Consider the following 14,917-nt stretch of genomic DNA (forward strand, 5'->3'; position numbering starts at 1 on the left):
TTAGCGGAAGCCACGAAACGGTAGCGAAGTCATTGCTAAAGAGTAAAGACACATTGTGTTTAGTTTCTTTTCTTGTTTTGGAAAGTAGCCGTGGGATAATGTATAGAACACAGGTCATCATTGGTAAAACAAGTACCTTCAGGATGAAACAAGACCCCTCTGCTTCGCGTCAGGGTCCGGTTCGCCCTGTTGGTATTCATTTTCCCGATAATGACCAGCGTTCTATACATTATCCCATACATAAACAATGCACACACTTTGTGAAACTTCATTTGGGAAGAACAAGTGATGCTGACTGAAACAGTACCTGGAGTGGTATCCGCTGTGGTCCAGTAATTTGGAGACAAAATAAAGAGTGTTAATGAACAAGCTTTCACTCACTGACACAAGAAAGTGATGTATTCATATGTCATCTATGCATAAAGTATATTTTCTGTTCACAATTTTTTGTCATTGGGTATCAATGTGACACTAATGTGACACCAAGTAGAAAGAGATGTTGCCTTGTTATATGCTTAGTCGTTAAGACCTTGCACTTTGCCCACTTTTTGAATTGCTGTATGACCATAGCCTCAAGAGTCTCAAGCACATTGTCCAAGCCACCGATATTTGGGCTTATTTGCAAATAGCGTTGTTATGAAATTAGCTTTAGTTAGACTTAAAACTTTGCACTGTGTTTACTTTTTAGATCCAAAAAGTAGAATAGAATATATACTTTTTTGATCCCGTGAGGGAAATTCAGTTCTCTGCATTTAACCCAATTTAACTGAATTAGTGAACACACAGCACACAGTGAACACACAGTGAGGTGAATCACACAACCCAGAGCAGTGAGCTGCCTGCCCAACCAGCGGCGCTCGGGGAGCAGTGAGGGGTTAGGTGCCTTGCTCAAGGGCACTTCAGCCGTGGTGGACTGGTCGGGGATCGAACCGGCAACCCTCCGGTTACAAGCCTGATGCGCTAACCAGTATACCACGGCTGCCCCAGTATTGCTTATATACAGTATATACTTGCCCCAAGTGGTATCTTCGGTGGTCCAGTAATTTGGAGACAAAATAAAGAGTGTTAATGAACAACCTTTCACTCATTGACTCAATGGCTATCAACATGGGACCAATGTGATACAAAGTTACACAAATGAATCCTTTTTTCCAGAAAAAAAGATCTTTGCACAGATTTGAGCATGCTATTATTGTTATTCAAATTAGCTTTAATTTCACTTTTGCACTTTGCCCACTTTTTAAATTAGGGCACATAGCCTCACAGTATCTCAGGAAATATTTCAGTGTTATTCTACATTATTATACGGCTCTTCGCAAAGCAAGTAGAATGCTCCATTGACTTGAATGGGAACTTAATTTGGGAAGAACAAGTGATGCTGACTGAAACAATACCTGGAGTGGTATCGTCTGTGGTCCAGTAATTTGGAGACAAAAATAAAGAGTGTTAATGAACAAGCTTTCACTCACTGACACAAGAAAGTGATGTATTCATATGTCATCTATGCATTAAGTATATTTTCTGTTCACAATTTTTTGTCATTGGGTATCAATGTGACAAGCGTTGACACCAAGTAGAAAGAGATGTTGCCTTGTTATATGTTTAGTCGTTAAGACCTTGCACTTTGCCCACTTTTTGAATTGCTGTATGACCATAGCCTCAAGAGTCTCAAGCACATTGCCCAAGCCACCGATATGGGCTTACATTTGCAAATATATTTTGCATTGTTATAAAATTAGCTTTAGTTAGACTTAAAACTTTGCACTGTGTTTACTTTTTAGATCCAAAAAGTATTGGATCATAGGGTGTATACATCAAACAATACTGATATACTATCTAAAGATAGCAATCTGAAAGTAAATATAGTACGTGACATGGGCAGTATTTCAATTATATGTATTTTAAATAAGTATTTAATTACTTTAGTGTATTTTGTAATTTGTATTTTGCAGGATTGGAAAAATTCAAATGTACTTTGTAACAAAATACTTTGAGGGGTTGTATTTAGAGTATTTAAAATACTTAAATACTTAACACAAATCTCATCATTTCCCCCCTCAAATTAGCCAAAAATTCATCACACAGTTAAATGTAGCCTCTTAGTATAACCATGACAATATGCTATGCTTATCATAGTCTGGGAGCCAAAGGTCAGAATCTTTAGGACATGAACCCCATGACATGAGGATTTATGTAAGGTATCAACCAAGGTGTCCTGATCTGCAGAAATAATGGAGGAGACTGAGGCAAAAACCTCCCCAATGCGAAAGTCTCAAGTTTTCACCTCCCAGTTAATTAATTCTGTATATTGAGACACCTTACAGGATGTTACTTCATTTGTCCCCCGTGTTGCCAGTCATGTATGAAGGCAAAAGGCATGCATTTATAGCACAAAAAGGTAAATGCATTTCAATTTAAAAAGGCTAACCTGTTCAATCTGTTGTACTACTTTCATTGAATACGGAAAATGATGGTGGGTAGTTTGCTTCGTCAGAGTTGATTCCACTGTTGCAAAGCCTGCTTGTGGTCAGTTCAATCATCGTTTATATTGATATAGGATGCTGATTACATGTTTTACTAGATCTACTTCATGGGTAGCCTGGCTCCGCCTTCCTACGTACTTCCGTTCAGTTTTCATTTCACTCCACTACGTAGTCTGGGTCTGCGGTATATTCACAGGTTTTCTCAAGACAAAAATGTGCAGGTCCAATCAGCGAACAGAGGGAGTAGCTGAGAACGATGACGTTGAGGTCGCTAGTTTGAGCATGTCACCTCAAGACCAAACGTTTATCGATTGGTTATGGCAGATCTGAGAGGCTCTGGGCAGAGTATCCGCATTCAAGGAAATTCATGCTTAGCAATGGAAAGTTTCCAGACTCTCTGTACATTATGAATGTACGAGAGTATGGTAGGACCAGGCTACTTCAGCCCAAAGTAAAGAATTTAGGCCTCTGTCCACCAATAAAAAAACTAGTATTTCTTGTAGTTTATTTTAAAAGTTGGTATACCATGATTATTGTGGGGGTATTTTTGTATTTTCTAATTACTAATTACTTGTATTTTAATTAAATACATTTTTCACATCCGTATTTTGTATTTTATTTTGTTACATTTTCTACGCCAGTATTTGTATTTTGTAACAAAATAGTTTTTGATGTATTTGTGCCCACCTCTGCGTGTTGTACCGGGTTGTGGTGTCGTGGTTGGGTGGCAGTAATCTAGAGTGAGAGAAAGAAGAGAGAGAAAGAGATTAATTTCAGAGCACAAACCAATCATTTTCATCTTACTTTTAAAATCATCAAACCAACCAATCAAAAGTGATTTATTACCATAGTAATCATGACAGCAGTTTCCACGGTATTCACATGAACTTGAGCAGGAGCAGCTACCAGAGTCATAGCCACAGTTCCACCAGCAGGAACCTACAAGGTGTTAATGAGCAACCTTTGACTCATTGGTACATGAAAATGAAGCATTCATACGTCATCTATATGTATAAAATAGAATATAATAGAAAGTAGAAAGTAAAATATACTTTCTGTTCACAAATGACTGTTTTTCGTTATCAACATGAGACCAATGTGACAGAAAGTTACACAAATGAATCCCTTTTTCCAAAAAAAAAGAGATGTTTGCACAGATGTTAGCGTGCTATTATTGCTTTAATTTCACTTTTGCACTTTGCCCACTTCTTAAATTAGAGGCCATGGCCTCAGGTTCTCAGGAAATAGTTCAGTGTTATTCTATATTATACCACTGCTTGGCCAAATTTCTTATTGTTTCCATTGTGTAGTGTAAATGCCTGCGGCCTGCGGCGTCGGGGCCTTATTACCACTTCCAACGTGCATTAATTTCCTATAAACGCACGGCGCATCGTTGATTATTCCTTACATAATGACCAGCGTTCTATGCATTAACCTTTAGTGATGCTGACTGAAACAATACCTGCAGTGGTCCAGTCATCTGGAGACAAAATAAAGAGTGTTAATGAACAAGCTTTCACTCATTGACTCAAGATGCATTCATATGTTGTCTATTTAAAGTATATTTTCTGTTCACAAATTATTGCCATTGTATCAATGTGACACTAATGTGACACCAAGTAGAAAGAGATGTTGCCTTGTTATTAAACGAGCTATGTTTAGGTAGTTTTGTTAAAACCTTGCAATTTGGTCACTTTTGAAATTAGGACCATAGCCTCAAGAGTCACAAGCACATTTTCCAAGCCACCATTATTTGGGCTTACATTTGCAAATACATTTTGCTTTGTTATAAAATTAGCTTTAGTTAGACTTAAAACTTTGCACTGTGTTCACCTTTTAGTTAAAAAGAAAATATTGGATTACAGGGTGTATCAAATAATACTGGCCCTTAGCCTCAAAGGGTCAAATAATATTTCAGTTAACCAATGCACACACACTTTGTAACTTTTTTGGGGGAAAGGAAATGATGTTGACTGAAACAATACCTGAAGGCCTGGTTGGATAAGAGTCCCAGTAACCTGGAAACCAAATAAAGAGTGTCAATGAGCAACCTTTGCCTAATTGACTTGACCAATTTAGAATAGTGAACTGATAGTGATGTGTTGACATATTGCGGCTATGAAAGATCAAAACCGATTGTATTGTATCACAAGTTATCACAAAGCTTGTAACAGTCCAAAAAAACGTTATCTTACCTTGGACATTGCTCACTGCTGCAAAAGAGCAGAGCAAAAGAACAACTGATCTCAGCCCCATCTTTCTCCTCAGTTTGAATGTGTCCCTAATCTCCCAGAGTCAGGCCTTATATGCTCAACTTGAGACCTCTAGAGCAGGATCCATCCTTATGACGGTCATAAATTCATGCCAACAAAACATGGGAAATCCACATCTGTCACTTTGAAATAAACAGATTACCGCCACTTAATCTATTTAGTTAGGGCAAATATGGGCTTAAATAGTACATGCAGTTGTTTGTAAGTGCTTAAGTGTCTCTAACCAGTTTCATGTTTTAACATTCATTGAGAAGAATGAATGAAATAACCAAGCTACATCTGATATAACTATCCAAGAATATCAGGAAAAAGGTATTGTTGCCATTGTTTCATCTGCGATAATGTCCTACAAACATCACTGTGCTGGAATGGATACTTCCTTCACCCTGTCTGCCTGATCTATTCCAGGCTACACCACTGCATTACAAGTTATATAAATATTAAGCACAAAAATGGCAGTCAATACAGTTATTTTGATTGGTTTACCTACATCCACTGTACGGTAAGCCTATGAATAGTAGGCTAGTAGACGAGCAGACAATACTAATTTGTTCATGTTGCTTCTAAAGTAATACATGTTTATGTATTAGCCTATGTGTCCCATTATTGGGCAAATCAGTATCTATTTCTTGGGAATTCAAGTTTGATGTGGTGTATTGTTCAGCTGTGCAGTGACTGAGACATGTTCCATATTCTCTTTATTGGTGTGTGCCATGTTCCCTGCCAGGAATATCTCCATTTTTATTTGAAGTCCAACATGCCATTTCCTCAGTATTATTGCTAACTCTCTTGGAAATGTATCTGGAAAAGGAAATATTTCAGAAAGTATTAGCTGAGTGGATTCAACTCCATGTTAACAGGTTATTTTTGGTGCAACACTTGCAAAAGTATGATCATGCATGATCATGCATCTTACCCAATGGCCACCACTCCCCCTGCTAAATGATTATGACTTTCCACGTCGTGTATTTCAGAGATGAGAATAGGCCATATTGGTCTTATGACATGTTCATCGAAACTAGTAAAGGATTGTTGACACTTATGTCAGTTGAAATCACACATTGTACTGTACGTAGCGAGAAACATCCTTCAATTACTGCACAGCTGAATCAATATATTGGGCCAAACTGAGTTCCCATCATTGCACACACAGACCCCACTTGGGTGTGCCACTGATGGTTATAAAACATCAAGTTTCAGAAGCCAACATGTACAACTTTAAAGCTCTAAGTGAGCAAATAAATTCATAGTCTTTTATGATACAGTCTGATGGTAGTGCCCACTTTTATTGACACTATTGGTGTAGTTGATGCTCATAAATGACACTGCAACTCATACAGACACGAGAACAAAGGTGAAACCTTTTTTATTGAAGGAAAGTCTGCAACAAGATGAAACAACATAGAACACTTGCAGTTTTCTAATCAAAGCAATGTCGTTGTTGTTGTTGTTTCACATATTATGTCAGACAGCTATATCTGCAATGTTGTGTGTTTTCACTTTATCATGCATTACAGACCTATGATCCTCAGATTGCCCATTCAAAAACATTCATAATATCATCATTACAGATCACTGTATTTTGTAAAGGAAGAGGAAGACTGTTCTACAGTATGCTGTCTCTCTGTGTTCATTTTCAAAATACTCTGCTCTATTTCTCATGTTATAATCTTTTAGGATGGGTTATGCATTACACAAGTAGTTCATCAATTTCAACTTGACAGATGTGCACTTTCCACCAATAAAGGTTTGGTTGACACATGTCATTTTCCCTGGGGTTATAACTGCCATAAGGATGGATCCTGCTCTTGAGGTCTGAAGCAGTCGACCATAAAAGGCCTGACGCTGGGGGCTTGAGGACACATTTACTCTGAGGAGAACGATGGAGATTAGACCAATTAGTCTTCTGCTTTGCTCCATTGCTGCAGTGAACAATGTTCAAGGTTCAAACGATAGTTACAAACTCTCTGCGTTACCATAACATACATGATATATTGATATGAACATGTTCATTTTTGTTTGAAGCGAGTATAGAATGATAATATGAACTAATACCCAATTTGGTCTATATCAGGTTTCTGGACAACACCAGATATTGGCACTGATCCAGGTGACAACCATTTTTTTGACATTGCGTTACTTTTTCATTCTTTTGTGGTGAAAAATACTTTCTTGTAGGCATATGTATCTGTTTCTGAAGTATCTGTTTCTAACATTCAAATGGGTGAGGTTTTATTTTGCAGCTGGCCACAACTCCTGCGATGGCTATTGTGGTGTAAGCTTTGATGGCTGCTCCTGCAGAGATTCATGTGAACACAATGGGAACTGCTGTGACGACTACTTTGGTAATGTGACCACTGATCTGGGCTTATATGGCTGGCTGGTTCTTGGCATTGATAAAGGTGTTAATTTGGCCATGTTTGATCTTTTCACACCAATTTTCTTCACTAGATTACTGTTACAGAACAACGGCAACACCAAGAGGTACAGCAAGTATTATATATTCCTTTCAGAATGATCCCATATCACATTAGTATAGCATCAAAATAAAACATATCAATGTATCACATGCCACTCTTCTTACTTTTGATTCTATTTGATTAATGCATTCTATTTTTAACCTTCCGCTAATGGAAACAGTAAATAAAAAATGGAAATCCATTAGGTAACAGTACTGATCTTCAGAATACCTAAAAATATGTGATGAAACTGACCACTCACATTACAGCAAACAAAATATGGTTTTCCATAACAGCCACGACAGAGCATTCAGCAAGTCTGATTAAAGCAAAATCCCAGAAAAGTGTATTCTTCTTCCCAATGAATAATTTAGAAATATGATGCATTACTTCCTGTTCTTTTGCCCCTCTTTATATTCGTAGAAGACATAAATATACGACTAACTGGACACAACAATTCCTGCTCTGGGAGAGTGGAGGTCCAGATCGATGGTACCTGGGGCACAGTGTGTGATGACGGGTGGAACATGGGCAGTGCTGAAGTGGCTTGCAGACAGGTGGGCTGCGGGTCAGCCCTGCGAGCTCTGACACATGGGTATTTTGGAGCAGGCAGCGGACCGATCTGGGTGGATAATATTCACTGCACAGGCAATGAGACTTCTTTGGCTCAGTGCCGGCATAATGGCTATGGCATCAGCAACTGTGGACACCATGAAGATGCTGGAGTAGTGTGTGAAGGTAAGGCTACTGTACAAGACTCAAGGAACCAAAAACAGAGGCAAAGGCTCCATTTAACTTGTCCAGTTTAGCTTAATCAATGCTGATACAGATGCAACCAAATTTGAACAATTTGGAGTTTGATGGTTACCAGAACTCTGCATGCTTCTGGAAATGTGTGTTATTAAGTTGTATCTTTCATTTTTGTATAGTTGGACCTTATTCCTGCCGGCACAACTGTGGCAAAAGCTTTGATACGTGTTCTTGTAGTTTCTTCTGTCATTACAGTGGAAACTGTTGCCCTGGCTTCTCTGGTAAGAAATACTGTGGAAGGCTACTGGTATTGTTGTGATTGTTGGAAATGGACATGGGAGTTATCTCTCCAACATGTTCCTGTCTTTTCCTTTCTGACTAGATTACTGCCCAGCACTAACAACAGCGCGACCAACAACAGCAACACCTTCTACACCATCAGCAGGTAACATAAGAAGATTTTGGTTCCAACTCCAATCTCCATTCTTTAAAACTTTAAAATGAATGAATTAATTTGAAAATCTTGTAAAAAGTTATATTTATTTCTGTGTATTTCAGGTCATATCAATACAAATCCATTTGTGTTGTTTTGATTCAGTAAAGATAATTAAAATAACAATAACCCATATACAGTGAAATTACTTGGAAAACAATATTATACAAAATGATTAATGAAAATTCTTTCAAATGGAGGGTTTGTTTTGGAACCAAATGCCATATATTTCAAAATAAGGGCATATTCACCCAAAACTTTTTAAAGGTAAATGAAAATCTTGTCACATTATAGCTATAATATATCTACTACATCAACTATAAAGTGGACAAATGGCTAATTTGATTCTAGTGTCAAATTGAAACCCAATAACAGTAATTTTCATGAGTGAATTAGTCAAAGGTTGTTCATTAACACTTATTTGTTCTCCAGATTACTGGACCACTGAAGAAGCCACCACTCCAGGTATTGTTTCAGTCAGAAAATATATGTTATACATAGACATTTTAATAGTTCACTTTCATTAGTTGGTGAGTAAAGGTTGTTCATTAATACTCTACTTTGTCTCCAGATTACTGGACCACTGAAGAAACCACTCCAGGTAGTTAGCATCAGTTTTGTTCTTCCCCACAGAAGTTACATGAAGTGTGGATTTGTAGTGTTCTACTAAAGACCGCTAACTGCATGACCCTTTGAGGATATGGGCCCTAAAGCTAATTTGATAACCAGGATATATATATATATATATATAGATGACATATGAATTCTTATCTTTCTTTAGTGAATTAGTCAAAGTCTTTGGTGTCGCCCCTGTCATTGGTCTAGATCTTGAAGTGGCTTGACCTGGCAAATCCTGCCTAAAGCTGGCAGGGCAGAGTTATACGCTAGGACAGGTTGACAGGGACAAAACTGGTGGTGGTGGGGAGAAATGTAGGGACTAGTGTAGATGACACCTGAGGCAGTGAAGCAGGTGTGACGCAGGTTAGACAAGTCATAAGGCAAGTCATTCTGAAGCAAGTGCTAAGACTCCGATTGGCCCAGAAAAATGTCAATTACAAGAATTAGCCAATAATGTTCCGCAATTCTAGCCCGCATGGCATGCAGATGAAGGGCAACCTTTAAAACCCCCAGAGATGTAGCTCACCCCTCCCTTCAGTATTCCCAGAGGGTTCAACTCCACACAGGGTTTCCTTTTTGTTTGGGAGTTTGTTTTCAGTTTTCGGGTATGGGCTGCCTACAGAAATCAAGTTTTCTTTCTTACAGTGTACTCACGGGCAGCTAGTGGATCAGCATGGTTGTTGAATGTGACACAAATTGTGAAATTACAGCTGACTACATTGATTGTTTTACCATGCAGTGTATACAGTATATATAACATATATATACAGTACATACATATATATATATATATATATGTGTGTGTGTGTGTGTGTATGAATATATATATATATATATATATATATATATATATATATATATATTCATACACACACACACACATACATTCTACCTTTTAGATTACAACTCCTGCCGGTACAATTGTGGCAACAACTTTGGTAGCTGTTCCTGCTCAAGTTCATGCCGATACTATGGAAACTGCTGTCATGACTACTATGGTAATAAATCACCTACATCTTTAAAGCAATTTGATATGGATTGATTTGTGCTTTAAAATTAATCTCTCTCTCTCTCTCTCTCTCTAGATTACTGTGGAAGTACAACATATCCGCCAGCCACCACAGGTAAGAGGACTACATTCATTGCAGAACCATCCCACATTATCAGTATGAAAGAAGCAGTCAGTGATTGCACAGGAAGTCGTGTTTGTTTACATTTATGTTTATATTTGAAATTATTAGTAGACACTTTTGTCCAAGACAGTGTGTAAAGGACCAAATTAAAATCCCCAGATATGTAGCTCACCCCTCCCTTCAGTATTCCTAGAGAAACTCCACAGAGGGTTTCCTTTTTGTTTGGGGGACATGCTGCTTCCACTGAGTTTGTCTCCAGTTTTCGGGTATGGGCTGCCTACAGAAATCAAGTTTTTCTTACAGTGTACTCACGGGCAGCTATGGATCAGCATGGTTGTTGAATGTGACAAAAATTGTGAAATTAAAGCTACTTTTAATACAAGTATATATGAATATGTATATATGTATATGAATACATACATGAACACACACACACATATTCTACCTTTTAGATTACAGCTCCTGCCGGTACAATTGTGGCAACAACTTTGGTAGCTGTTCCTGCTCAAGTTCATGCCGATACTATGGAAACTGCTGTCATGACTACTATGGTAATAAATCACCTACATCTTTAAAGCAATTTGATATGGATTGATTTGTGCTTTAAAATTAATCTCTCTCTCTCTCTCTCTAGATTACTGTGGAAGTACAACATATCCGCCAGCCACCACAGGTAAGAGAACTACATATTCATTGCAGAACCATCCCACATTATCAGTATGAAAGAAGCAGTCAGTGATTGCACAGGAAGTCTTGTTTGTTTACATTTATGTTTATATTTGAAATTATTAGTAGACATTTTTGTCCAAGACAGTGTGTAAAGGACCAAATTAAAATCCCCAGATATGTAGCTCATCCCTCCCTTCAGTATTCCTAGAGAAACTCCACAGAGGGTTTCCTTTTTGTTTGGGGGACATGCTGCTTCCACTGAGTTTGTTTCCAGTTTTCGGGTATGGGCTGCCTACAGAAATCAAGTTTTTCTTACAGTGTACTCACGGGCAGCTAGTGGATCAGCATGGTTGTTGAATGTGACAAAAATTGTGAAAGTACAGCTGACTACCTTTAATACATTGATTGTTTTACCATGCAGTGAGTGTGTATACAGTATACAGTATATATATATATATATATATATATATATATATATATATAAGTATATATGAATATATATATGTATATGAATACATACATGAACACACACACACACATATTCTACCTTTTAGATTACAGCTCCTGCCGGTACAATTGTGGCAACAACTTTGGTAGCTGTTCCTGCTCAAGTTCATGCCAATACTATGGAAACTGCTGTCATGATTACTATGGTAATAAATCACCTTTGTTTGGTTGGTTTGAGTGGTTCTAATAATTTGCTATTTATTAATGGCTGGTTTGTGCTCTGAAATTAATCTCTCTCTCTTTCTCTCTCTACCTGTCTTCTTTCTCTCTCCACCTATATCTAGATTACTGCTACATGACAACCTGGTACCCGCAAGCCTCAACACGTAATACAATTACTTTCAAACTGTTCCCTGTAGATAGTATATCAGTATTGTTTGATGTACAGTATGTCAGTATCATTTAGATGCATTATGATGTAGCAAAATCTTATCATTCTTCCAGCGGACCATCCAGAATGTGGAGGACACCTGGATGGTTCTGGAACTTTCTCCAGCCCATATTATCCAAGCTATTACCATGATAATGCCTACTGTGTGTGGAGTCTGTCAGCTCCATATGGACAAAGAATCCTCCTCAGTTTTTCAGATCTGGAGTGAGTGGAGAGATGCATTATTTTTTTACTGAACATTTACTGTTACTTTGCAAAATGTGTGTCACATTTGCTCCATGCACTTTTCTCTTCAGAATGGAGAACTGCTGTGACTGTGACTACATCACTGTGCATGACGGCCCCTCAGTGGGCTACAACCAGCTGGGTCGGCTCTGCCACAACTCCTCTCTGGACGTCTTCCACTCCTCCTCCAACCGCATGACTGTGCGTTTCCGTAGTGATGGCAGTGTTGTGGGTCGTGGCTTCCAGGCCCAATTCATCAGCTCCCTACCAACTGATGAAGGTGAGTGACATCTGAGAGACACCTGAGAGATACTTCGAGCATGTGGCTACAACATGTTATGATAAGAATCAATAATTATAAGGATGAGGATAAGGATAAGGATGATATCCTTATATTTATATCCTGATAAGAATGAGGATAAATATACTATACATATAATGTGATACTATAATATTCATATTGTGTTTTACTTAACTTATAGGCAGGGTGCAGTGTGCCTCAGACAACATGAACATTGTTATTTCAAGGTCTTACCTGATCGATCAGGGATTCAATGGTCATGATCTCTATGTCAATGATCAACACTGTCGGCCGACCATAAACAGTTACCAGGTGGTGTTTGAGTTTCCTCTCAACCGCTGTGGAACAGTGAGAACGGTAAGTGACATTCGATCTAAAAGTGCTCTTCACAGCACAAATACAACCCTTCTCTTCAGATATGTCAGTCCTGCACAGTATGCAGTGAATATTGTTTGTTACTTATTTGCATGGATTAACTGAATCATTTGTATTTCTTTTGTCCCCTACCCTATCCCTCATTCTATTCAGTTTGACAAGGGTCGTGTAATTTATGAAAATGCTGTGCAGGCATATTCAACCAGCTCTGGGGAGATCACACGTCAGTCAAGTTTATTCAAGTTGTCTGTTGTCTGTCACATGGAAAAGGACTCTGTATCACAGATCATTTATAAGGCCAAAAATAAAGGTAACTCTACCATCAGCGGAACTGGTCGATTCAATACCACCATGGCTTTCTACACCTCTGGGAGCTTCTACCAGCAAATCTATGAAGATCCCTATGAGGTAGATCTCAATGAGAACATGTATGTTCAGGTGAGCCTAAGAAGACCGGACAGCAGCCTTGTCCTCTTCCTGGACACATGTGTGGCCTCACCAAACCCACATGACTACGCTGACTACCGTGCCTACTATCTACTGCTCAACGGGTAAGACTACTAGGATAGATATATCTTGTTCCCCCTCCCTCCTCACGTTTCACTGTGGTAATATAGCAACACATTAAGGGCTAAACTATGGAAGAACAGGTAATTCTGCAATGACCATTTTTCTCTACCAGGTGTCAAAGAGACCCAACATTCCACACCCTTTTGAGCGGCTCTCGGAGTTACGCACAGTTTATGTTCCGGGCTTTCAAGTTCCTGCGGGCACATGATTCTGTGTACCTGCAGTGTAAGGTCCGCATCTGTCCTAAAGATGACCGCAACTGTGGTGTTATGTCCCAATGTGGCGCCCGCAAGACCCGAAGCCTGGACTCCAAGCACCAGACCGCCACCATGGTCCTGGGGCCTATCAGGCTGAAAGGTTAAGTCCCAACTCTTTAATAACTTTAATGACACTGCAGTGCATTTATCAAGCATGGACATATAGATTTAACCACCCATGAAGTATGCCTACACATTCCCACACACACACACACACATACACATGCAAGTATTTCATATTTGCAACATTCAATGTAAGAATTTCTCTCTTGTGATCACTGCCTTGTTTGAAAGTAAAGTTGGCCATTACAAATGAAAACATCTCCCCTTATTTGTGTCGATACTTATGTTATGGTTTAATGGGGAGTGTCATTGTATTAGAATAGATTACATCAGTAGTAATTAGACTCTTAACTTCCAGAGTATTAATGCACTGGATCAACTCTGTGTCTTCGATGTGTTCAGATGTGGAGAATCCTGCAGTGAAGCAGCTGGAGGACAACGTGGCTGAGGTGGATGTCTGAAGAAGCCACTGATGTCCCTGACCAGTTCAAATGAATCAATAAATCCATATTATTATTTCCTGTATACAAATCATGTCTATCGTGGCACTCTGATGCCTTACTACAAATAACTCTCTTTCTTCCCATAACTTTGTCAGTCAACAAAATTATTAAAGCATTCCAAAAAGGCAACAAGCAGAGTTGTGCATACTTTGTTGAGGAGGCTACATGGCCTTAGCTAAGTATTATTCATGACAACATTCTATTTTGATTTTGAAGACTTTCGACTCAAAATGTCATTGTCAAATGAAAGAACAGAAAACGATTCCTAAATGGCAATAGAATTCTATCACTGTAATACAATATAAGAATAATTCAGCAAAGACACCCAAACTAGAATTAAAGTCCACAGTAGCTACTCCAGGGCTGACAATAAACTGATACACAGAGTAGAAACAAAATGGTCAGATAAACAAATAGACAGAACAGGAAAGAAACGCACATGCACGTGCGCACGCGCACACACACACACACACACACACACACACACACACACACGCACTTAGAAGTGGTCATAAGGTCATGTCATAAGGTCATGTCAGAAAGGCACTCATGCAAGCACAATTACAGAAACAAACAAATATGTAGGCGACAATATGTTACATCATTTCTGTGACTACACAAGGAAATGATATATGGTGCATATTATGACAGCCTCTGCTTGTAAAATTGAGGCTTTCCAGTTGAGGATGACATGATGCGCCCCATCTCGACCCTTCTGCTATGTGCTGTGGCCAATCGATAGTAAAAGAACCCCTTTTTCACCAGCAGATGGCACTCTGTAACTGAAACAGAATTAGGCCTACACGCTGTAGTAGACTAACTAAACTTGGACTCTACACTAAAATCT

General features: G+C 38.7%; 2 protein-coding genes across 2 annotated transcripts; both read left to right on the forward strand.

The window, feature by feature from the left end:
* The first annotated feature begins 6,626 nt into the window (after positions 1-6,626).
* On the forward strand, positions 6,627-8,284 carry LOC134064484 (scavenger receptor cysteine-rich type 1 protein M130-like). Its single transcript, XM_062520408.1, has 6 exons — positions 6,627-6,699; positions 6,831-6,866; positions 7,000-7,101; positions 7,208-7,240; positions 7,639-7,953; positions 8,145-8,284. Exons 1-6 carry the CDS (start codon positions 6,639-6,641, stop codon positions 8,282-8,284), a joined length of 687 nt encoding a protein of 228 aa, XP_062376392.1. The 5' UTR covers positions 6,627-6,638.
* A 75-nt stretch (positions 8,285-8,359) lies between these two features.
* LOC134064215 (deleted in malignant brain tumors 1 protein-like) lies at positions 8,360-14,133 on the forward strand. Its single transcript, XM_062520045.1, has 15 exons — positions 8,360-8,410; positions 8,891-8,923; positions 9,030-9,059; positions 9,976-10,074; positions 10,162-10,200; positions 10,662-10,760; positions 10,844-10,882; positions 11,433-11,531; positions 11,670-11,711; positions 11,830-11,980; positions 12,073-12,281; positions 12,484-12,659; positions 12,831-13,228; positions 13,360-13,604; positions 13,970-14,133. Exons 9-15 carry the CDS (start codon positions 11,681-11,683, stop codon positions 14,026-14,028), a joined length of 1,269 nt encoding a protein of 422 aa, XP_062376029.1. The 5' UTR covers positions 8,360-8,410; positions 8,891-8,923; positions 9,030-9,059; positions 9,976-10,074; positions 10,162-10,200; positions 10,662-10,760; positions 10,844-10,882; positions 11,433-11,531; positions 11,670-11,680; the 3' UTR covers positions 14,029-14,133.
* The last annotated feature ends 784 nt before the right edge of the window (positions 14,134-14,917 follow it).

This window comes from Sardina pilchardus, chromosome 18 (genome assembly GCF_963854185.1).
Source record: "Sardina pilchardus chromosome 18, fSarPil1.1, whole genome shotgun sequence".
NCBI lineage: Eukaryota > Metazoa > Chordata > Actinopteri > Clupeiformes > Clupeidae > Sardina > Sardina pilchardus.

Bases quoted from the DNA above. Each gene is read 5' to 3' on its own strand.
- LOC134064215 (XM_062520045.1), top strand. From the start codon at position 11,681: ATGACAACCTGGTACCCGCAAGCCTCAACAC. The intron at 11,981-12,072 runs GTGAGTGGAGAG...TTTTCTCTTCAG, and splicing joins CTCAGTTTTTCAGATCTGGA to AATGGAGAACTGCTGTGACT. The intron at 13,229-13,359 runs GTAAGACTACTA...TTTCTCTACCAG, and splicing joins TACTATCTACTGCTCAACGG to GTGTCAAAGAGACCCAACAT.
- LOC134064484 (XM_062520408.1), top strand. From the start codon at position 6,639: ATGGAGATTAGACCAATTAGTCTTCTGCTTTGCTCCATTGCTGCAGTG. The intron at 7,102-7,207 runs GTAATGTGACCA...TTTCTTCACTAG, and splicing joins CTGCTGTGACGACTACTTTG to ATTACTGTTACAGAACAACG. The intron at 7,954-8,144 runs GTAAGGCTACTG...ATTTTTGTATAG, and splicing joins TGCTGGAGTAGTGTGTGAAG to TTGGACCTTATTCCTGCCGG.